Source organism: Tamandua tetradactyla, chromosome 14 (genome assembly GCF_023851605.1).
Source record: "Tamandua tetradactyla isolate mTamTet1 chromosome 14, mTamTet1.pri, whole genome shotgun sequence".
In the NCBI taxonomy this organism is placed as follows: Eukaryota; Metazoa; Chordata; class Mammalia; order Pilosa; family Myrmecophagidae; genus Tamandua; species Tamandua tetradactyla.
The window spans coordinates 22,926,242-22,951,732 of NC_135340.1; the positions used below are offsets into that span (position 1 = coordinate 22,926,242).

Sequence of the window (25,491 nt, forward strand, 5' to 3'; positions counted from 1 at the left end):
TTGTATAAAAAAGGAAAAGGAGGTGGAAAGAAAGTTAACTATTGCTAGTCTGGGAACAGTAAATCTTGTTGGCAGATTTTTTGGTTAAATTGGTTAGCTGGCAACTAACAATGTCATCAGTCTGATCAGTGTGTTTTGTAGGCCGACTAGGAGTATCAAAGAAAAACAGTATATGTTTAATTGGTTCTGGGAATCTTTGGGATTTCACCTGTGGAACTTAGGTGACACATTGTCTTTCCATAACATCTTCAAGTTCCTTTCATCTGTGCTTCCATGTTACAGTTTCTTATCTTTATACTCTCAGAACTATGAAAATGGCGATTGCTCTAGCTTCAAGCAGTTGGTGTTGATTCAAGTAATCTTGGTAGGGACGTTAGCAGATCAGAAACCAGTAAGGTCCATAACCATATTCCAAGAGATTAAAAGACTCCCAACTCTATGGTATTTGGACCAATAGAAAGTGAAAATTGCCAAGTTATGGGACACAGATTGTATATGCCAGCTTATAGTACTTGCTGCTTTTCCAGAGGTGATTGGTAACAGAGATGTTTTCTCAGTCGTATTTGATGCGTCCTGGCCTTTGAACTGTTGAAGCATACATTCTTATTATATGTATAATATCTAATTTTTTCCTCTCTGTTATTTTATAACACTGCCTATTATGTAACATTTTAGTAAATCCCACTCTATTGTGAAACATATTTCAGTGTGAGTCTATTTTTGCCTACTGTAGTATACTGCGTTTAGAAATACTTTTCATTCACTCAGTTATCAAAGTGTATGACAGATTTTTAAATGGGAGTTATAACTCCTGTACTGAAACTTTTTTCAGGTAATTACAGAGCTAATACTTTCTAGTTACTTAATACTAAAGATAAATTCAAATTCTGTACACCCATACTTCAGCAATCTTATGGTGTTGTCACATATGCTCTACAAACTAGTACATATTAAATTTATCATGTACTGCCCAATATGCCAGTATTTAACCTTGAAATATTAATTTTTTCTGCTTTCCTGTTTGATATCCCATAGTCATCTTCATGAATGATAGGCTTTTATCACTTACATTTATTATGTGTAAGAGTTATTATTACAAGAGATTATTATTAGTTGATGTCATTTGTTCTGTAATCTAAAACTGATTTTTTAAAAAAATTTTGTCCTTCTAATCACAAATAGATTATAATGGCGTTAGCAGAGGATTTGCTGTGTTCTGCTGCTCAAAACAGTCGCCTTTCATCTCAGCGCACACAAGCTGGATGGTTGTTGATTGGTGCACTGATGACCCTAGGTAAGGTTTCCATAACTACAAACTACTTTGTGTTTTCTAAATGTAAAGTACTCTAATTATGATTTGAGGAGACTAACTTTTAATATGCATCAGAATTTAAATAGCCACACAAACATTTTTCTTTTACTAGTCAGTCACCTTAGAAGCCATATACTTAACTCCATTGCTCAAAATGTTTTCAAAGCTCTTGTGAGTTTCTCTTCAAAACCAGTGTGTGCCTTCGGTAGGATAAATCAATTTGATTGTCTTTCAGGGCTGACTCTGAATGACTCTGACTTTTAAAAAAATCATTCACATTTATCTCCAGATAAAAAAAAAAGACTTTCCACAAAGTAAGAATAGACAAGAGAACATGCCATAGTCTCTATAATTGTTTTGAGCATTGGTAACCCCAGTAAGGTGGCCACAATGAACAGAATGGGGCTCATTTGAATTCTCCTTATTAGAACTCAATTATTTTATGGTCATGACTGTTATATTCACTTCCTGTAATTTTTTAACTTGATCTTATGATTTTATCAAAGCTATATTTCATTCTGAGTCTCTGTTTTGTGGTCATATAGGTTTTTGCTAGGATATAATACAAATTACCTGGATTTGGCCAGTAAGTCATTTGATAATCTGTGATGTAATTTGATCTAAAAGGAGCTTAAATTAAATTAAACAATCATAAATTAAATACTACTTTAATAATGTTCTTGAGATTATTGAACAGATTTATTAGACTATATCAGGGTTTGACCAGTGGGCAATAATCAGGCTTGCTGCTTGCTTTTATTCAGTCTGTGAGTTGAGTGGTTGTTACATTTTTAAATGTTGGGGGGAAAAAGAATAATATTTTGTGGCACATGAGAATTATATGAAATTCAGATTTCAGTGTTCATAAATATAGTTTTATTAGAGCATAGTCACACTCATTTGTTTATGTACTGTCTGTGGCTCTTAGGCTCTACAGTGGCAGAGTTCAGTAAATATTACAAAGACTCAGAAAGCATAAAATATGTATGTTCTAACTTTTATAGAGAATGTTTGCTGACCCTTGGCATAGATCATCATTTTCAATGTAGTGAGAATAATGTGGCCAAGCTTTTCTTTGCTTTTGACTAGGTTTTTCATGCATTTCATATTCTTGATGAAGAAAAGGGGAAAATATATTATTTAATTAATCCAATATTTGATAAACAGAAGCTTTCAAAGTAAGGTAGTTCCAATGGAGGAAAACTGCAAGTGATCCTTTCTCGTTTAAAAAAGCAAACCAACCAGTATTCATATTTTAGTGCATATTCATAATCATTATATATAAAGGATTAGCATTTTTGCTTAATATTTTAATTACTGTATTTTTAGGCTTTATTTCCCCATTCCCTTCACCGTTTACAATTTCCTTCATTATTTTTCATGTATTCACTATTTTGAACTAATATAAACACAAGTAAACCATATTCAGTTCCATCCCTTGAATGTGAACAGCAGTTTATTATTAAACATTTTATTATGAAGTGTAGCATATATACAAAGGAAAGAAAGCAATAATTTTCAAAGTACACTTCAACAAGTAGTTACAGAACAATTTCATAGTTACTGGTTACCATCCCAATACTTCACATTTTTCCTTCTAGCTGCTCCAAAACACTGGAGGCCAAAAGAAATATCAGTATAGTGATTCAGTAGCCATGCCCATTTGTTAAATCCTATTTTCTCTGTTATAACTCCTTCTCCTTTGATCCTTCTCCCAGTCTGTAGGATCTTTAGACAATGCCTGTTCTGACTTTTTCATGTTGAGAACACTGAAGGATAGAGGGATGTAATTGGTTGATGATCTTGAAGAGGCTGGTCCCTCTGGATTTCAGGATTTATCTGGCCTAAGGACCCTCTGGAAATATAGGTTCCAGGAAAGCAAATTTAATGCAATGAAACTTTTGTAGAGTTTCAGTTTGAGCCCTAGGTGTTCTTAAGAGTTGAGAGAAATGATGTTGGTTGGGGTTTAGCAAACTATGGCAGTTAGTATTATTTAACTGAAATTTGCATGAGTAGCCCCCCAGAATAGCCTTCTGACTCTATTTGAACTCTCTCAGCCTTATAAGATACCTTATTTTGTTACACCTTTTCCCCTTGTTGGTCAGGAAGGTACCATCGATCCCACAGTGCCAGCGTCAGCCCATCCCCGGGAGTCATGTCCCATGTTGTCAAGGAAACTTTCATCTCTGAATGTCCTGTCCCATGATTTTCCTTGTAGAGTGGAGCTTAAAGAGAGAGAGGCCACATTTGAACAACAGAAGAGGTTTCCAGAAAGCATCTCTTAGGCCTCGTTATAGGTAGTTTTAGCTTCTGCACTATAGAAATAAGTTTCAAAATGACAAGCCTCAAAATCAAGGGCTTGGGAGTCCTCATTGGTTAGGAGAGTACCTGGAGTTTCCCAGATGGTAAAGTTTAATAGTTCTGTTTTTTTTTTTTTCCTTTGGACACTCAATCACTTCCCCTCTGATTATGTAATATTGCTTAAGAATATCTGCCATGTCAGATAATATGGCATCTGATTATCTGATGCCATATTAAACAACTTTGAATCACCTAAAAATGTCTACATTTCATGTATCTGTGGATGCCTTATAAAACCTGTGTGTGTGTGTGGTGTTTTTGTTAGAAACATTGTTCTTGAATGCAAATACTCTTATGTTTTAACTTTGCAAATGTAAACTCATTTCTAATAATTTAGTTCACATAAGTCTCTGAAATGACATTATTTTGATATCCCCATAAGGAAGAGATACTACACTGGCCACTATTGAGATAGTAAGGTGTTTTAAGGATACAATGGTAAATATTTATGAAAGTTTTCTCAACTGTGGCTATCCCTAGAAACTCCACATTTATTCTGTTTTTTGATGTCTGACTTTTGTACTTTTCTCTATTCCCACACCCACTGTATGTATCTGTGTGTGTCTGCCCAAACACACACATGTAAACCCCTTACTATCACTTGTTCTTATTTACTCCATTCCTATTTCCGTCTTTTAACCCAACTTTAATGATTTTTGGCGAGCAAGGAGTATTGAATTAAGCTTGATTTGCTTTAAGTATAAGCATATGGTTTCTTATTCAAAGGCACAAGTCAGAAGAAAAATGGAGAAATTATTTTTAATCTAAATTTTGTGAGTTTAAAAAAAGATAAAGGCTTACTTACAATTGTCCTTTCATTCTGCCATTAGTTTCACCTATTCCTATACAACTAAGGCAAAATTTTGAATGATAATTATATAATGTCCACTATTATATGAATGCTAGCCCTGAGCCAGGTATTCTGTACATGAATTCATATAAGCTTTGGTAATGGATAGTGGTAATAGTAGCACAACCTTGTGAATTTGTTTAACAGCAGTGAATTACATATTGACTGTGGTTAAAAGGGGAAATGTTAGGTTATATAGAGTATTGAAATAGCAATTAAAAGAAATTACGTGGGGGTGGGGGATGGTGGCACAGTGGCAGAATTCTCTCCTGCCATACTGAAGACCCAGGTTCGATTCCTGGTGCCTGCCCATGCAAAAAAGAAATATTAATTACATGAAACTGTGTAACACAAACAATGAACTCTAAATTAAACCATGGGCTGTAGTTAAAACAATATGATTATAAAAATGTGCTTTCGTCAATTGTAGCAAATGTACCACACCAGCACATGGTGACAGTAATAGGGTGGTATATGGGAATCCTTTATTTTATGCATAACTGTTCTGTAAACCCACAGCTTCTCTAATTAAAAAAAAAATTGCGTACACACACAAAAAATGACACCAGTTCAACATGGAACTACTAGCCCCACCCCCTTCTCTTTCCCGTCTGGCCAAGGACTGGCCTTTAGGTAGGCAAACTATGGGTTTCTAACAGTCCCCTTTTCCTCTACCTTTTCTATATGCAGCTTTCACTTTCTGTCCTAGATGCCTCCAGGGATTCTGATAGCATTTATTCGTTCATTTAACCTTAATTGTGCACCTATTTTGGGCCAGTCTATGTTCTCAACTTAATATGTGAAATACGTAACTTTATTGTATTGTTGAAGTATTGATTATATTGTAAATGAAATAAGAGTAAAGTTAATTAAGAAAAAAATTCATAGAAGCCCCAGAAACCATGCTATGAATAGGTACTGTGATTTGTCCCCATTTATGAATGAAGAAATTGAGGCCAAAAAAGTTAAAATAACTCATCCAAGCTTATACAGTTACTAAATATGGGAGTCAAGATCTTAACCTATGCAGTCTCCCTGTAAAGCCTAATCAACTCTACACTATGCTGCCACACTGCAGAAGAAAGACATACAGCAGAACTAGGAAGTGCTTTTAGGGGAATTTTAATGTAACCCCCGAATTTTCTTTAAAATTACTTGGGGAGAAATGTTGTACATTGCCTTTCACTACTGGATTTGTGTATTAATGATCTCTTAATTATTAATATTGTTCTGAGAACTTAAAAAAAAAAGTAGTCCATTCACATTCATCACATCTGATTTTTGGTCTGTAGCAAAATCAGTTAGCATTATCCTCAGGATAACAATTAGCATTATCTTCAGGATCAGGAATGCAATGTTATTTGTTACTGTCATAATGGTACTTTGCACTTATGTGGTACATTATAGTTTTTTCAAAATACTTTAAAGTGCATTTATCATTTAGAGCTCACAAATCCTTGGAGATAAGCAATGCAGGTGCTGCAGTCTTTATTTTTTAGGTAAGCAGAAACAACAATTGGGGTTCCAAGGCATCCTAGCTGTGGTGGAAGAGCTAACACTAGAGCCCAAGCCTTACCTTTATTTCAATATTCTTTCCTCCATATTGTTGTGCATTCAGATAGTAATTCATTCAATAGTAGATTCTTTTGGAACTACAAGGTAAGAAAATGGACAAAGTATTGTAGTAGTGGATTAAAATGTATTTATTTCAAGAAAGAAGGTGTCGGGCGGGCCGCGGTGGCTCAGCGGGCAAAGTGCTTGCCTGCTATGCCGGAGGACCTCGGTTCGATTCCCGGCCCCAGCCCATGTAACGAAAACGGAGAAACAAAATACAATAAAACAAGAAAATGTTTAAAAAGATGTTTCCCTTTCTTCCTCTCTTCCTTCCTTCTATCCTTCCTTCCTTCTCTCTGTCTTTCCTTTAAAAAAAAAAAAAAAAAAAAAAAAAAAAAAAAGAAAGAAGGTGTCAGCTTAATGATTAAAATTGTAAAAAATTGAAAGACTTTGGTTCTTTTACAAGTGACAAGTTGAATAAATTACAGGTCCCGCAGTTGTCAGTCATCATCTTGCACGAGTTCTGCTCTTGTGGAAGTGTGTCTTTCCAGTGTCTCCTAAAGATCTAGAAACAGAAAAGAGCCGAGGAGATTCATTTACATGGCAGATAACCTTGGAAGGACGAGCTGGTGCGCTCTGTGGTAGGATAAGTTCAGTTTTTTCTCTCCCTTTCCTTTGGCTTTTCCCCACCCTTGTCTTACTCAACACAAGTGGAAAAAATCTGCCTAGTAATTTTTCTAACAACGTAATTGATTAATTGGGAATGATAAACTGAAATATGATATAATAAAGCAAGTTTAGTGTTCTTAATATAATGCATATTTATTAGATACAATCTAATTGAGAAAAGTCAGGATTACTTTGTCTTAGGTAGGCATTCCTTTTTTCAGAAATACTGGAGTTTGATTTAATTAGCATTGGGTGCACATGATTTCCATTTAGTCTAGACAAAAAGCTGTGCCCCTGTACAATATATAGGCCATTAAAATTAGTATTTCTCTGAAAATTTGTACTAAGGAGGGTGGGAATCCATAGAATAGACAAGGAGGCATTGATTTTGGTTTTGTTTGTTTATAGAACTGGCATACTTGAGAGTCGAAGTAATTTCTTCTACTTTTGAGCCCAAAGATTGAGTAAAACCCCAGGAGATCAAACATTTTGTTAACTTAGTAATTGGTCTCTTTTAGTGATCCTAGGGAGGTTTTGTTTTTTTTGTTTTGTTTTGTTTTTTTGTATGGTTAGGTATAGGATACACATGTTCCTTTTTGTGCTCAAGTTTCAAGAATTTTTTGTTTTTAGCCTGGTTCTTATTCCTATAATAAAAATGGAAATGCTGTACCATATTTGAATACTCTTTTCATTTTGATTACACTTTATTCTCTTTTTCAGCTATCAAGAGCTTTGTTTCCCACTGTGGTGACCTGTTTACTGAGGAAGTAATTCAGCATCTTCTCCCACCACTTCCTTGTGCTGTGAATTTACTAACTCAGTAAGGATTGGCTTACTTAGATTTGATAAAACTTTTTAAAAACACTCAGTTTCCCTCTGATTATGTAATATTGCTTAAGAATATTAATAAAGCCAAGTAAGTTTCTGTGGTTAATGAATGGCTTTGTTTTTGTAGAGGAAGGCTATCATTTAGTTGCCTGATTTTTTTTTAGGCCAGGATCTTGAAAGTATAATATATACTAAAAGGAAAAGAAAATTACTTAATGGATAATGTACCTTCCATACAGTCAGAGTTAACCAAGAAATTAAAATTAAGCCTGTAAACCTTTTTGGATTTGCATTTTACTGGTTTCTAAGTGCTATTCTGTTTTTGTAAGAAACTGATGCCTATTAAAAGTTTCACAGTTTTTTGTTTATATTTTTCAGAAGTTTGAATTACACAAATAAGAAAATATAGAAAGAAATCAGTGTATATCATGAGCACTTATAATTTCCAGATTAATAAAATATATAGTTTAGGGAAAGTCTTTGGAAAAAGTGTTTTATGATATAATATTGTATGTACATAGAAAAATACATTTATGTTGTATTTGTATGCATCTTATAATGCATGATAATAAAATGAACACCTGTGAGTCTAATATAACTAGAGTAGAGATTGGTAGACATTTCTAATGAAGAGCCAGATAAGATGTTTTAGGCTTTGTGGCCATACAATCTCTGCTGTAACTGCTCAACTCTGTCACTTAATTTGAAAAATGGAGTGGGCCACGGTGGCTCAGCAGGCAAGAATGCTTGCCTGCCATGCCAGAGGACCCGGGTTCAATTCCGGGTGCCTGCCCATGTATTTAAAAAAAAATATATATATATATATGTAAATGAATGAGTGTGGTTTTTTTTCCAAAAGAACTTTATTTATAAAAAACTGGCAGTGGGCCACTTTTGGCTAACCCCCGAACTAGAACAGTAATGATGCTATTGAAGTTTATCTTATCTGCTCCTCTCTAGTGTCATTCTTTCTGCCATCCTTTAGAGATAATAACTATCTTGAATTTTATAGGTATTACTCTCCTATTTTAAAAAGTTTCATTGCATATATTTGTTTTCTTAAACAGTACATTGTTTAGTTTTACTTGGTTTTGATGAGGCAGATTGTATCGTGCTACAAGTTTCTAGGACTTGCTTTTTTCCCCACTCGACATTATCTTTCTAAACTTCATCCCATTTGTAAATCCATTCATTTATTTTGGTTTTTCTTATTTTGTCATTTGGCTTCTGGGTTGTTTTCAATTTTTTTCTGTTAAAACCAAAGATAATATAAGCATTCCTGTTCATGTCATCTGGTATACATGTATCAGAGGGTCTGTAGAGTATGTACCTAGCAGTGAAATTGATAGTCTAAAGGTATTTTAAATAAGGTAATACCAAATAATTCTCCCAAGGTCTTGCATATTTCTACCAGTAGTGTGTATCAGTGCCCTTAGGTCCACATCTTCACCAGCACTTACTTGACATCAGTTTAGCCCATCTAACAGATGTAAAAGGGTATCCCATCATGTTTTTTGTTCTTTTTTAAATTGTATTTCTGATTCTTAATGGTTTAAGTATCATTTTATATATTTATATATAAATACATATATAATATCCTTAGTGTTCTCTCTTTTGTGAGATGCATATTTATGCATGTCTTTAACCTTTTCTTCTTAGGTTGTTTGTCCTTTTTTTTTTTGATTCATAGAAATTCTTTACGTATTCTGAATACTAATCTTTTGCTAGTTGCTAAAATAAAGTGTCTTCCAGGTGTTTTGATTAATTTAAATGTCAAGTTTAACTAACTTTATTTTTTGACTAGTACTTTTTTGTGTGTTAAGAAAGTCTTCCTTACTGCAAAGTTATAAAGATATTTTCTCATATTTTACTCTAAAACGTATACTGTGTTGTCTTTCATATTTAAGTCTTTAATCCATCTAGAATAGATTTTTCTGTTTGAAGTGATTTAGGGATCCAGTTTCATTTGCTTTTTAATATGAATAACCAGTTGTCTTATGCTTTACTAAAGAAACCCATACTTATTCCAGTGATTTGCCATTTACCTCTATTATGGATTGTATTCTCATATATACATGGTCTGTTTCTTTACTCTATAATGTGTTCCACTGGTGTGTTTGCCTGTTTCTATGCCAACACCACATCATCTTTATTAATAATTTATATTAAATTTTAGTGTCAGAGCAAGCTTTTTGACCTTATTCTTCTTTAGGCATATTTTGGCCCATTTTGTACTTTTGATCCTCTACTGTTGAGATTTTAGTTGGAGTTGCATTGACTCTGTTCATAAATTTGAAGAAAATTGGTATCTTCAATTTTCTGACAATCATCTGTCAGTGGACACGATGCCTTTCTCCTGATATTTAGGTCTTTCATACGAAATGTAAATGTTTTCTACATAAAGGTCTTATATATCTTGTTAAATTTATTCCCAGTATTTTATATTTTTTGTTGCTATTATATATACAGATTAAGATATTTTGTTTATAGATAAATATTATATTCTTTTTATTGCTACTGTGTATAAAAATGTGGTTGATCTTATATCCAGCAACCTTCCTGGATTTCTCCTATACTAAACATTTATCTGTATATTCTGAATTTTTCCCATTATAACACTTACTGATTAATATTTTTTTTCTACTTCCTTATGTACTAATTGAAGAACTATTTCAAACTGAATAGAAGTGGTTAAAGAAAATGCTTCTCATGTTTCATTAATAAGAATGATATGTGCTACAGGCTTTTCTTGGTTGAGATTCTTTTTTTCAGATTAAGAAAGTAACCTATTGCTTATTGACTAAATTTTGCTTTTTGTTTTTGATCATGAATGGGTTTTGATTTTTACAAAATGCTTTAATCTGATAACTTTAATATGACAATTTCATTGACCAATTTTTTTCTTTGGTCACATTCCTAGGATAAACCAAGTATAGTCATAATTGTTTTTTGAACGCTTGTGGATTTAATTTGCTAGTGTTTGTTTTTTCCATATATATTCATCAGTGATTGTCCTGTAATTTTCTTTTCTTGCAGTGCTGTTTTAAAGTTTGGGTATCAAAGTTATCCTGGCCTCAAAGAATGAGGTTGCAGGGTGTTTCTTTAATTCTGTTCTCTGAAGTTTATTTAAGACTGGAGTGGTCTGTCTCAGGAAATTCTGTTAGTAATCACTTGTAAAACAGTCTGAACCTGGCATCTTCTTTGTGGGAAAGATTTTAACTACAAATTCCATTTCCTTAAATTTTTTTTTTTTAATGATTTGAGGTCTGTTTTCTGGGGTTTCTTGGTTGGTTGGTTGGTTGGTTGAAGTCAAATTGACAAGGTGCATTTTTCTAGGAATTTTTCTATTGCGTCTTCATCTTTGGATGTTTGGGCATAAAGTTGTTCATGCTATTCACATTATCTCTACTGTATCTGTAATGTCCTATTTCCCATTCTAATATGTTTTCATTATGCCTTCTCCCTTTTTTCCCCCGATCTATCGTACTAAAGGTTTATCTATTTTATTAATCTTTGCAAAGAACAAATTGATTATGTTTGCATTTCTTTTTTTTCTTGCAATTTTATTGAGAGATATTCACACACTGTATATAACATCCAAAGTATGCAATCAGTAACTCACAATACCATCATATAGTTCTGTATACATCCCCATCCCCATGATCAATTTTAGAACATTTTCATTACTCTAGAATAAAGAATGTTTATATTTCTTTTTCACTTCGTTAGTTATTGCTCTTTATCTCCTTTCCACTTTCTTGAGTTTTTATTGTTGCTTTTCTAGACTTGAATGCTTTTGTTTATTGAATTTTATCTTAATTCTCTTTTAATATAAGCATATATGGCTTTAAATTTCCCTCTAAGTTTCTAAACGTTGAGTTCCCAAAGGAATAATATGTATTATTTCCATTTTTCAGTTTTAAGCAGTTTTAAATTTTCATCATAATTTCTTTGAGTTGTTTAGAAGTACTTTTTTATATTTTTGGCATGGTCAGGCACTAGGAATCGAACCCAGGTCTCCAGCATGGCAGGTGAGAGCTCTGCCTGCTGAGCCACCGTGGCCCGCCCTTTTTAAAATTTTTAAATGTGTGGACTAATTTTTTAATTTATAGTTTTATTGATTTTAATTGCATTATAGTGAGAGTATAACTTCTGTGTTAGCTGTCCTTTTAAATTTGTACAGATTTGCTCTATGGCAAATATGATTTTTTTTTTAAGTTCCTATGTTTTATCTGTTTAACTTTTCAGTAACTGAGAGTGACATGTTAAAGTACTCTGCTATCATCGTGGCTTTGTCATCCACCATCCTCTCTTTGTCTTTAATAACACTTTTGATTAGTTTAATCTTTATGCTTAGTACATGTGTGGCATATTTTTTACAATGTCACTGTGTTTTTAGGTATATCTCTTATAAACTGCACATAGTTGGGATTTTAAAAATTGACTCTGATAGTCCATCTTTTAACTGGCGATTTATGGATAGCTATTCTCCTTGGTATGTATTTTTGGATTCATATCTTTCAATACTTCAGGAAAACTAGCTGTGTCTTTAAATATTGCCTGTTCTCCATTCGCTGAAAACTTCCTTTTTGGGGGCTCTGGTTAGACATATTTTAGGCCTTTCCACATCATCTTTCATAGTTTGTTTTGTTTTTCATCTCTTTCTCTTATTATTGATTTCCCTGTCTGCTGCATTCTAGATAATTCAGCTTTTTGTTCTACTTCCCTAATTCTCTTTTCATCTGGATTTAATCTGATGTGTCTTTGCCTCTGCCAGGATCTGGGACGAATTTAACTTCCTTCAAGAGGCCTCATTTTATTACTTCTGCCTTGCCATGAATGCAAGCCTCGTTTCAGGTCCTTGTGTCTGTGTTAATATTTGTGTTCTCACTCTTATTTCAGCTTGTGTTTTGGTTCGTATTTTTGTTTGTTTTGTTGGTTTTTATTTTAACAGGAAGAACTTAGCCTTGAAAAAATTCCCTTTTTGCAAGCCAGGCAATGCAAATTATCTTTTATCCAGGATGTTGGTATATTATAGCAGGAAGACCACTCAGAGACTCTAATTTGCCCTGCAAAAGAAGGCTCTAGGAATGTTTTACTCGCCTATACTACCTAATATGGTTCTTTCTTAAGTTCTTATTTTGTTCTATTTATGTTACTTTTTTTAAATGCAGACACACTTACCCCTCTGAACTAAGCTTTATGTTGAAATGAGATATATGTTGCAGGAATTTTTTTTAACTTTTTTTATTGTATACAATAACATGTATACAATGGAACGAAATAAAAAAGGAATAGTTTTCAGAGCACTCTTCAACAAGTAGTTACAGGACAGATCCCAGAATTTGTCATGGGCTACCATATGATCCTCTCATATTTTTACTTCTGGCTGCTCCAGAATGTAGGAGGCTAGAGAGCATAAATATTTTTTTATCACCACAATCTACTTTTTTCCCTTCTTTTTTTTTGTGAAAAATGACATATATACAAAAAAGCTATGAATTTCAAAGCACAGCACCACAATTAGTTGTAGTACAGATTTCAGACTTTGACATGGGTTACAATTTCACAATTTTAGGTTTTTCACTTCTAGCTGCTCTAAAGTACTGGAGACTAAAAGGGATATCAGTTTAATGATTCAGCATTCATATTCATTTGTTAAATCCTCTATCTCTGTATAACTCCACCATCACCTGTGATCTTTCCATCTCTTTAGAGGTGTTTGGGCTATGGCAATTCTAAATTTTTCATATTGGAAGGGTCTGTCACTAATATGGTGTAGGGAGATGGAACTATTTGATGTTCTGGAGAGGCTGGACTAGGTTTCAGGACTTCTCTGGACCAGGAACCCATCTGGAGTTTGTAGGTTTCTGGAAAGTTACTCTAGTGCTTGGAACCCTTGTGGAATCTTATATATTGCCCTAGGTGTTCTTTAGGATTGGCTGGAATAGTCCTGGTTGGGGGTTGGCAGGTTATGATAGGTAGCAAGGTCTAACTGAAGCTTGCAGAAGAGCAACCTCCAGAGTAGCCTCTTGACTCTTTGAACTCTCTCTACCACTTGTACTTTATTAATTACACTTCTTTTCCCTCTTTTGTTGAGGATGGAATTGTTGATCCCACGGTGCCAGGTCTAGTTTCATCCTTGGGAGTCAGGGATGATTTTCACCCCTTGATGTCATGTCCCATGTAGGGGGAGGCACTGATTTCATCTGCAAAGTTGGGCTTAGGGAGACTGAGACCACATCTGAGCAACAAGAGGTCCTTCACAAGTAACTGTTAGACATGCCTACAGGTAGTCTAAGCTTTTCTCCTACCTACATAAGCTTCACAAGAGTGAGCCTCATAATCGAGGACATGGCCTATTGATTTGGGTGTCCCTAAGTTTGACACAGTATCAGGGGATTCCCTGATGGTAAGGTTTAATACCATCTTCTCTCTCCCATCCATCAGGGGACTTTGGCAATACTTTTTGATTGTCTGCTTAATATACTTTAGGATGTATCTAGGCATTATAATAATCTATACAGGATTAAAGGACTTCGTTCTTATTCTGTGCTTCCTGTGTTTCAGTTATTCAAATGAGCTGTACAGATAGGTTGAATTAGATTATACACTACCGAAAATTTCAATTCCAGACCAAAATAAATTTTTCTTCCATTGGTCTCAAAGAGTGTGGCGTAGTTCTAAAATTTAGGCACTGTCTTCCTTACCCCTATGTTCTGAATTTAACCCCAACCTGTTCAGCTTCATTCTTATCTCTACATATCAGGTTATATATATATAAAACAGCCTCTCAAAATCCAGAAATACTAACCACCACTCCGGACTTAATGTGTCTGCTCTGAAAGCTTACAATCTAGGCCCCTATTTTCTTATAAGCATTTTCTAAAGGTGACCATACCATTGTTCTTTTGTCTGGCTTATTTTGTTTCACCAAATGTCCCACATGTTCATTCACATCTTTGGATGTCTCATAACTTTTTTCCTTTTTGTAGCGACAAACTCTCGTTCATGAGTATACACCATTGTTCACCGATCTACTTCTCCGTCAGTGCATCCTTCAGCCACCTGCATTCATTGAGCATCATGTATAGGACCCAAAGTCCACAGTCCATCAACATTCTCAATTTTAGATAATTTCATTGTTACCAAGAGAAAGAAAACCAATAAACATACCCTCACCAAATAGGAAATCCAAACCTCCTCTTAACTCTTGTCCCTCCCCTCATTTACCTCTGCTGTTGCTGTGGTTGTGCTGATGGTTTCCTTTTCAACATAGCTCACAGCATGCAATAGCACTTTTTTTTTTGCACCAAAGTGTTTAATTTTGAGGAGCTCCCATTTATTTATTTCCTTCTTCAGTGCTCTTGCTTTAGGTTTAAGGTCCGTAAAACCGCCTCCAGTTGTAAGATCCATAAGATATCTCCCAACATTTTCCTCTAACTGTTTTATGGTCTTAGACCTAATGTTTAGATCTTTGATCCATTTTGAGTTAACTTTTGTATAGGGTGTGAGAGATGGGTCTTCTTTCATTCTTTTGCATATGGATATCCAGTTCTCTAGGCACCATTTATTGAAGAGACTGCTCTGTCCCAGGTGAGTTGGCTTGACTGCCTTATCAAAGATCAAATGTCCATAGATGAGAGGGTCTATATCTGAGCACTCTATTCAATTCCATTGGTCGATATATCTATCTTTATGCCAATACCATGCTGTTTTCTCCACTGTGACTTCATAATATGCCTTAAAGTCCGGCAGCGTGAGACCTCCAGCTTCGTTTTTTTTCCTCAAGATGTTTTTAGCAATTTGGGGCACCCTGCCCTTCCAGATAAATTTGCTTATTGGTTTTTCTATTTCTGAAAAATAAGTTGTTGGGATTTTGATTGGTATTGCATTGAATCTGTAGATCAATTTAGGTAGGATTGACATCTTAACTATATTTAGTCTTCTAATCCATGAACACGGTATGCCCTTCCATCTATTTAGGTCTTCTGTGATTTCTTTTAACAGTTTTTTGTAGTTTTCTTTATATATGTTTTTTGTCTCTTTAGTTAAATTTACTCCTAGGTATTTCATTCTTTTAGTTGCAATTGTAAATGGGATTCGTTTCTTGATTTGCCCTCAGCTTGTTCATTACTAGTGTATAGAAATGCTACAGATTTTTGAATGTTGATCTTGTAACCTGCTACTTTGCTGTACTCATTTATTAGCTCTGGTAGTTTTGTTGTGGATTTTTCCGGGTTTTCGACGTATAGTATCATATCATCTGCAAACAGTGATAGTTTTACTTCTTCCTTTCCGATTTTGATGCCTTGTATTTCTTTTTCCTGTCTAATTGCTCTGGCTAGAACCTCCAGCACAGTGTTGAATAATAGTGGTGATAGTGGACATCCTTGTCTTGTTCCTGATCTTAGGGGGAAAGTTTTCAATTTTTCCCCATTGAGGATGATATTAGCTGTGGGTTTTTCATATATTCCCTCTATCATTTTAAGGAAGTTCCCTTGTATTCCTATCCTTTGAAGTGTTTTCAACAGGAAAGGATGTTGAATCTTGTCAAATGCCTTCTCTGCATCAATTGAGATGATCATGTGATTTTTCTGCTTTGATTTGTTGATATGGTGTATTACATTAATCGATTTTCTTATGTTGAACCATCCTTGCATACCTGGGATGAATCCTACTTGGTCATGATGTATAATTGTTTTAATGTGCTGTTGGATACGATTTGCTAGAATTTTATTGAGGATTTTTGCATCTATATTCATTAGAGAGATTGGCCTGTAGTTTTTTTTTTTTGTGTAATATCTTTGCCTGGTTTTGGTATGAGGGTGATGTTGGCTTCATAGAAAGAATTAGGTAGTTTTCCCCCCACTTCGATTTTTTGAAGAGTTTGAGGAGAGTTGGTACTAATTCTTTCTGGAATGTTTGAAAGAATTCACATGTGAAGCCGTCTGGTCCTGGACTTTTCTTTTTAGGAAGGTTTTGAATGACTAATTCAATTTCTTTACTTGTGATTGGTTTGTTGAGGTCATCTATGTCTTCTTGAGTCAAAGTTGGTTGTTCATGTCTTTCCAGGAACCCGTCCATTTCCTCTAAATTGTTGTATTTATTAGCGTAAAGTTGTTCATAGTATCCTGTTATTACCTCCTTTATTTCTATGAGGTCAGTAGTTATGTCTCCTCTTCCATTTCTGATCTTATTTATTTGCATTCTCTCTCTTCTTCTTTTTGTCAATCTTGCTAAGGGCCCATCAATCTTATTGATTTTCTCATAGAACCAACTTCTGGCCTTATTGATTTTCTCTATTGTTTTCATGTTTTCAATTTCATTTATTTCTGCTCTAATCTTTGTTATTTCTTTCCTTTTGCTTGCTTTGGGATTAGTTTGCTGTTCTTTCTCCAGTTCTTCCAAGTGGACAGTTAAATCCTGCATTTTTGCCTTTTCTTCTTTTCTGATATAGGCATTTAGGGCAATAAATTTCCCTCTTAGCACTGCCTTTGCTGCGTCCCATAAATTTTGATATGTTGTGTTTTCATTTTCATTCGCCTCGAGGTATTTACTAATTTCTCTTGCAATTTCTTCTTTGACCCACTCGTTGTTTAAGAGTGTGTTGTTGAGCCTCCACGTATTTGTGAATTTTCTGGCACTCCACCTGTTATTGATTTCCAACTTCATTCCTTTATGATCCGAGAAAGTGTTGTGTATGATTTCAATCTTTTAAAATTTGTTAAGACTTGCTTTGTGACCCAGCATATGGTCTATCTTTGAGAATGATCCATGAGCACTTGAGAAAAAGGTGTATCCTGCCGTTGTGGGATGTAATGTCCTATAAATGTCTGTTAAGTCTAGCTCATTTATAGTAATATTCAGAGTCTCTATTTCTTTATTGATCCTCTGTCTAGATGTTCTGTCCATTGATGAGAGTGGTGAATTAAAGTCTCCAACTATTATAGTATATGTGTCTATTTCCCTTTTCAGTGTTTGCAGTGTATTCCTCACGTATTTTGGGGCATTCTGGTTCGGTGCGTAAATATTTATGATTGTTATGTCTTCTTGTTTAATTGTTCCTTTTATTAGTATATAGTGTCCTTCTTTGTCTCTTTTAACTGTTTTACATTTGAAGTCTAATTTGTTGGATATTAGTATAGCCACTCCTGCTCTTTTCTGGTTGTTATTTGCATGAAATATCTTTTCCCAACCTTTCACTTTCAACCTTTGTTTATCTTTGGGTCTAAGATGTGTTTCCTGTAGACAGCATATAGAAGGATCCTGTTTTTTAATCCATTCTGCCAGTCTATGTCTTTTGATTGGGGAATTCAGTCCATTAACATTTAGTGTTATTACTGTTTGGATAATATTTTCCTCTACCATTTTGTCTTTTGTATTATGTACATCATATCTGATTTTCCTTCTTTCTACACTCTTCTCCATACCTCTCTCTTCTGTCTTTTTGTATCTGACTCTAGTGCTCCCTTTAGTATTTCTTGCAGAGCTGGTCTCTTGGTCACAAATTCTCTCAGTGACTTTTTGTCTGAGAATGTTTTAATTTCTCCCTCATTTTTGAAGGACAATTTTGCTGGATATAGGATTCTTGGTTGGCAGTTTTTCTCTTTTTGTAATTTAAATATATCATCCCACTGTCTTCTAGCTTCCATGGTTTCTGCTGATAAATCTACACATAGTCTTATTGGGTTTCCCTTGTATGTGATGGATTGTTTTTCTCTTGCTGCTTTCAAGATCCTCTCTTTCTCATTGACCTCTGACATTCTAACTAGTAAGTTTCTTGGAGAATGCCTATTTGGGTTTAATCTCTTTGGGGTGCGCTGCACTTCTTGTATCTGTAATTTTAGGTCTTTCATAAGAGTTGGGAAATTTTCAGTGATAATTTCTTCCATTAGTTTTTCTCATCCTTTTCCCTTCTCTTCTCCTTCTGGGACACCCACAACACGTATATTTGTGCACTTCATATTGTCATTCAGTTCCCTGATCCCTGTTCAAATTTTTCCATTCTTTTCCCTATCGTTTCTGTTTCTTTTTGGAATTCAGATGTTCCATCCTCCAAATCACTAATTCTATCTTCTGTCTCTTTAAATCTATCATTGTAGGTATCCATTGTTTTTTCCATCTTTTCTACTTTATCCTTCACTTCAATAAGTTCTGTGATTTGTTTTTTCAGTTTTTCTATTTCTTCTTTTTGTTCAGCCCATGTCTTCTTCATGTCCTCCCTCAATTTATCGATTTGGTTTTTGAAGAGGTTTTCCATTTCTGCTCGTATATTCAGCATTAGTTGTCTCAGCTCCTGTATCTCATTTGAACTATTGGTTTGTCCCTTTGACTGGGTCATATTTTCAATTTTCTGAGTGTGATCCGTTATCTTCTGCTGGCATCTGGACATTTAGTCAGATTTCCCTGAGTGTTGGACCCAACAGGTTGAAAGATTTTTCTGTGAAATCTCTGGGTTCTGTTTTTCTTATCCTGCCCAGTAGGTGGCGCTCGTGGCACTCGTTTGTCTGCAGGTCCCAGCAGTAAAAGGTGCTGTGGGTCCTTTAACTTTGGAAAACTCTCACCGTGGGGAAGGTTCAGTAGCCGAAGCGGCTTGGAAGAGTGCCAGCCGGCCCGGCGATCCGCACGCGGGGAGGGTCGCTGGCCGCCGCAGCCCGGGAGAGCGCCCGTCCGAATCTCCTAGCCAGTCCAGGGCGCCAAGCGTGGCAGGAGGGCGCCAGCTGCCGCGGCCCGGGAGAGTGCACCGTTCCCACCCGGACGGGAAGCCACGTGTTTGGAAGGGACCCCGGTCACCATTCTCCGCGGCCTGGGGATCTCCGATCCAATTCTCCCAGTTGGTCCGGAGGGCCACGCATGGGCGGGGCGCCAACTGCCGCGGCTTGAGGGGACCGCCTGTCCAAATCTCCCAGCTGGCCCGGGAAAGCCCGCGCCCCTCAGCGATCTCACCGGAGTGTGTTCTCCCAGCCAGTCAGCCGTTCCAGAATGGGGTACGCTGTCTTCTTGATCTCTGTCGTGGCTCCGGGAGCTGTTCTGTATCGTTTCTACTCCCCTAGTAGCTGTTCTGGAGGAGGAACTAAGACCCGTGCGTCTTACTTAGCCACCATCTTCTCCGTAAGTCCGCAATAGCACTTTTCCCCCTGTAACCTAGACTTAAACACTCTTTGTTAAAGAATTATGTCTTTGAAGTAATTCTTGCAAGAAGGAATTCATACTTCTAGTGATAATCATTGGGACGCATAGGTCTATATAACCCCTTTCGATCTTGTTCATTTCCACTATGGAGATGGGTATATACTAAGTAGTGCTATTGCTGGGTCATAGGGCAATGTGATATTTAGTTTCCTAAGAAATTGTCAGGCAGTCCTGTACAGTGGCTGCACCATTATACTTTCCCACCAGCAGTGAAGAAGTGTCCCAGTTTCTCCACATCCTCTCTAATATTTATAGTTTCCTGTGTTTAATAGCAGCCATTCTTATAGGTGTAAGGTGGTATCTCATTGTAGTCTTAATCTGCATTTCCCTTATAGCCAGTGAAAAATGAGCATCTCTTCATGTGCTTTTGAGCTATCTGTATTGGCTTTTTAGAAAACCACCTATTCATATCTTTAACCCATTTTATAATTGGGTTGTTTTTCTTTTGTTGCTGCATTGTGTGATTTCTTTGTATATACAGGAAATTAAACCTTTGTCTGATATGTGATTTCCAAATATTTTCTCCCATTGAGTTGGCTGCCTCTTCACCTTTTTGACAGTGTTTTGAAGTACAGAAGCATTGATTTTGAGGAGTTCCCATTTATTTTTTCTTTTGTTGCTTGTGCTTTGGGTGTAAAGTTTAAGAAGCTGCCTCCTATTACTAGGTTTTGAAGATATTTCCCTACATTTTCTTGTAGAAGCTTTATGGTGCTAGTTCCTATATTTAGGTGTTTGATCCACTTAGAGTTAATTTTTGTGTAGGGTGTAAGATAGGAGTCCTCTTTTATGCTTTTGGCTATTGATACTCATTCTTCCATGCCCAGTTATTGAAAGGACTGTTTTGTCCTAGTTCAGAGGATTTGGGGGCCTTGTCAAAAATTAGTTAACCATAGATTTGGTAGTCAGTTTCTGAACTCTCGATGCAGCTCCATTTGTCAGTGCTTCTATCTTTGTGCAAGTACCATGCTGTTTTGACCCCCGTGGCTTTATAATAGATTTTAAAGTCAGAGAGTGTTAATCCTCCCACTTTGTTCTTCTTTCTCAGGGTGCTTTTAGCTATTCGGGGTCTCTTTCCCTTCCAGAAGGATTTAGTAATTAGGTTTTCCAAATCTTCAAAGTAGGTTGTTGAAATTTTGATTGGTACTGTGTTGAATCTGTAGATCAGTTTGGGGAGAATTGACATCTTAACTACATTTAGCCTTCCTATTCATGAGCAGGGAATGTCTTTCCACCTATTTAGATATCCTTTGATGTCTTTTAGCAATGTTATGTCGTTTTCTGTGTACAAGTTCTTTACAGCCCTAGTTAAGTTCCTGCCCAAGTATATGATTATTTTATTTGCTATTTTGGATGGAATTTTTTCCTTAACTGACACCTCAGCTGGGTCATTGCTTGTGTATGGAAATGTTACTGATTTTTGCACATTAATTTGCTATCCTGCCACCTTGCTGAATTTATTAGCTCAAGTAACTTTGTTGTAGATTTCTCAGGATCCTCCAAGTATAGTATTATATCATCTGCAAATAATAAGAGTTTTACTTCTTCCTTTCCAATTTGAATGCCTTTTATTTCTTTGTCCTGCCTGATTGCTCTAGCTAGAACTTCTAGCACGATGTTGAATAATAGTGGTAACAGTGGGCATCCTTGTCTTGTTCCTGTACTTAAGGGGAAAGCTTTCAGTCTCTCTTCATTGAGTACGATGCTGGCTATCAGTTTTTCATATATTCCCTTTATCATATTGAGGTAGTTACCTTTGATTCCTATCTTTTGGAGTGTTTTTATCAGAAAAGGATGCTGAATTTTGTCAAATGATTTTTCAGTGTCAATAGAGATGATCATTTGATTTTTCCCTTTTGATTTGTTAATGTGCTGTACTCCATTCATTGATTTTCTTGTGTTGAACCATCCTTGCATTCCTGGTATAAACCCCACTTGATTATGGTGTATAAATCTTTTAATATGTTCTTGGATTAGATTTGCTAATATTTTATTGAGAATTTTTGCATCCATGTTCATTAGGGAGATTGGCCTGTAGTTTTCTTTTCATATAGCATCTTTACCAGGTTTGGGTACTAAAATGATATTAGCTTCATAAAATGAGTTAGGCAGTGTTCCTTTTTCCTCGATTTTTGTACAATTTTGAGCAGGATTGGTGTTAGTTCTTACTGGAGTGTTTGATAAAATTCCCCTATGAAGCCATCTGGCCCTGGACTTTTCTTTCTAGGAAGATTTTTGATGACTGATGGAATCTCTTTACTTGTGATTGATTTGTTGAGATCTTCTATTTCGTCCTGAGTCAGTGTAGCTTGTTTGTGTGTCTCCAACAGTTTGTTCATTTCCTCTAAGTTGTCTGATTTGTTGGCGTATAGTTGTTCATAGTATCCTTTTATTTGTTTTATTTCTTCAGGGTGAGTGGTAACACACCCCTTCTCATTTCTGATTTTGTTTATTTGCATCCTCTTTTTTTTTTTCTTTGTCAGTCTTGCTGGTGGCCCATCAATTTTATTGATTTTCTTAAAGAACCAACTTTTGGTTTTATTGATTCTTTCTGTTGTTCTTTTGTTCTCCTCATTTATTTTGTTCTCTTCATTTATCTCTGCTTTAATCTTTGTTATTTCTCTACTTGTATTTGCTTTGGGTTAGTTTGCTGTTCTTTCTCAATTTCCTCCAGGTGTGCTGTTATGTCCTCGATTTCTACTCTTGTTTTTAAATATAGGTATTTAGGGAAATAAATTTCCCTCTCAGCCCAGCCTTTGCAACATTCCATAAATTCTAATAGGTTGCGTTCTCATTTTCATTCTTTTCCAGGTAGCTACTGATTTCTCTAGGAATTTCTTCTTTGACCCACTGCTTATTTGAAAGTGTGTTATTTAATCTCCATATATTTGTGAATGTTCTCATTCTTTGGTGGTTATTGAGATCCAGCTTCATCCCATTGTGATCAGAGAAAGTGCTTTGAGTAATTTCAGTGTTTTTAAATTTTTAAACACCTGTTTTGTACTCCAGCATACTATCTGTCCTGGAGAATGTTCCATGAGCACTAGAGAAGAATGTATATCCTTGTGCTTTGATGTGCAAGGCCTATATATGACTGTTAGGTCTAATTCATTTATCAAGTTATTTAACTTCTCTATTTCCTTGTAGATCTTCTGTCTAGTTGTTCTATCTATAGAAGAGAGTGGTGTATTGACATCGTCTACTATTATTGTTGAAACATCTATCACTCCTTTCAGTTTTGCCAATGTCTGTCTTATATACTTTGGAGCTCCTTGATTCTGAGCATAAACATTTATGATTGTTATATCTTTTTTTTCTTTAATTTTTTGTTAATTAAAAAAAATTACAAGAAACACAAACATTCCCAACACATACACTCAGCAATTCACAATATCATCACATAATTGCATATTCATCATCATGATCATTTCCCAGAACATTAGCATCAATTCAGAAAAAGAAATAGACAACAGAAAAATATAACGAACAGAAAAAAAAATTTTCTATGCCATACCCCTTACTGATCCCTTTCATTGTTCACTAGCATTTCAAACTAAATCTATTTTAACATTTGTTCCCCCATTGTTTATTTTTATTCCATATGTTCCTCTCATCTGTTGACAAGGTAGATAAAAGGAGCATCAGACACAAGGTTTTCACAATCACACAGTCACATTGTGAAAGCTGCATCATTATACAGTCATCATCAAGAAACATGGCTACTGGAACACAGCTCTACATTTTCAGGCAGTTCCCTCCAGCCTCTCCATTACATCTTGGTTAACAAGGTGATACCTACTTAATGCATAAGAATAACTTCCAGGATAACCTCTTGACTCTGTTTGGAATCTCTCAGCCATTGACACTTTGTCTCATTTCACTCTTACCCCTTTTGGTCGAGAAGGTTTTCTCAATCCCTTGATGCTGAGTCTCAGCTCATTCTAGAGTTTTTCTCAATCCCTTGATGCTGAATCTCAGCTCATTCTGGGATTTCTGTCCCATGCTGCCAGGAAGATCCACACCCCTGGGAGTCATGTCCCACGTAGACAGGGGGAGGGTGGTGAGTCTGCTTGCTATGTTGGCTGGAGAGAGAGGCCCCATCTGAGCAACAAAAGAGGTTCTCTTGGGGGTGGCTCTTAGGCTTAATTTTAAGTAGGCTTGACCTATCCCCTGTGGGGTTAAGTTTCATATGAACAACCCCCAAGACTGGGGGCTCAGCCTATAGCTTTGGTTGTCCACACTGCTTATGAGAATATCAAGAATTCAACTTGGGGAAGTTGAGTTTTTCCCTGTTCTCACCATTCCCCGAAGGGGACTTTGCAAATACTTTTCCACTCACTGATCAAATCACTCTGGGATTCATCAGGGCATCACCTGGACAAACCAACAAAATCTCATGTCCTATACAAACTTCCATGTACTGAAGGTGTTCAATCAACTATCTACATAAGTTATATTAGGAGATGCACTAGTCAAAGTATAGATTTGTACCAAATAAACATTTTTTGCTTTAGTCTCACACCTTAGTTGAAATTTTAAAATATTAAGTACCATCTATTTTCAGCATACTGCAGTAATGACATTCTTTTGTTCTTCCTCATGCAAAAACATTTTTTGAATTTGTACATTTAGTCACTATCATTATACACTCTAGGCATTCCTAGATTACACCATCTCAGTCTTTATCGTCTATCTTTCTTTGTGATTTCATTTATGCCCCAGCACTCCTCCCTGTATCATTCTCATATGCAGCTTCATTCAGTGTTTTAACATAATTGTATGACAGTTAGGTAATATTGTGCTGTCCATTTCTGAGTTTATATATTCAGTCCTGTTGCACAATCTGTGGCCTCGTGTCCTTTGAGTAGAGACAGCATATAGATGGGTCCTGTTTTTTAATCCATTCTGCCAGACTATGTCTTTTGATTGGAGAGTTTAATCCATTAACATTCAGTGTTATTACTGCATGGGTAGTACTTTCTTCTATTATTTTGCCTTCTGGATTTTATATGTCATATCTAATTTTCCTTCTTTTTACCTTTACTCATAGTCTTCCTTTCTGCATCCTTCTCCACACCTCTCTCCTGTCTTCATGTCTGTCTCTAGTGTTCCCTTTAGTATTACTTGCAGAGCTGGTCTCTTGATCACAAACTCTCTCAGTGATTTTTTGTCCGAAAATGTTTTAATTTCTCCTTCATTTTTGAAGGGCAATTTTGCTGGATATAGAATTCTTGGTTAGCAGTGTTTCTCTTTTAATAATTTAAATATATTATCCTACTGTCTTCTCACCTCCATGGTTTCTGCTGAGAGATCTGCGCATAGTCTTATTGGACTTCCTTGTATGTGATAGATTGCTTTTCTCTTGCTGCTTTCAAGATCCTCTCTTTCTCTTTGACCTCTAACATTCTGATTATTAAATATCTTGGAGTATGTCTATTTGGATCTATTCTCTTTCGGGTATGCTGCACTTCTTGGATCTGTAATTTTAAGTCTTTCATAAGAGTTGGGAAATTTTCAGTGATAATTTCCTCCATTAGTTTTTTTGCTCATTTTCCCTTCTCTTCTTCTTCTGGGACACCCACAACACGTATACTCGTGCGCTTCATATTGTCTTTCAGTTCCCTGAGTCCCTGCTCATATTTTTCCATTTTTTTCCCTATAGTTTCTGTTTGTTGTCGGATTTCAGGTGTTCCATCTTCCAGTGCAGAAATCCTATGTTCTGTCT

The 25,491-nt window shown here is 35.7% G+C and overlaps 1 protein-coding gene across 6 annotated transcripts in view; it reads left to right on the plus strand.

Moving 5' to 3' along the window:
- HEATR5A (HEAT repeat containing 5A) overlaps nt 1-25,491 on the plus strand; it is a 216,380-nt gene that overhangs the window by 77,839 nt on the left and 113,050 nt on the right. For all 6 annotated transcript variants that reach the window (XR_013162228.1, XM_077127002.1, XM_077127001.1 and 3 more), the window contains exons 11-13: nt 1,183-1,294; nt 6,566-6,718; nt 7,467-7,566. Coding sequence is in view for 5 of the 6 variants with exons in the window: in XM_077127002.1 (XP_076983117.1) it covers nt 1,183-1,294; nt 6,566-6,718; nt 7,467-7,566 (365 nt within the window). In the remaining variant the exon portion in view is untranslated. The remainder of the gene's footprint in view (nt 1-1,182; nt 1,295-6,565; nt 6,719-7,466; nt 7,567-25,491) is intronic.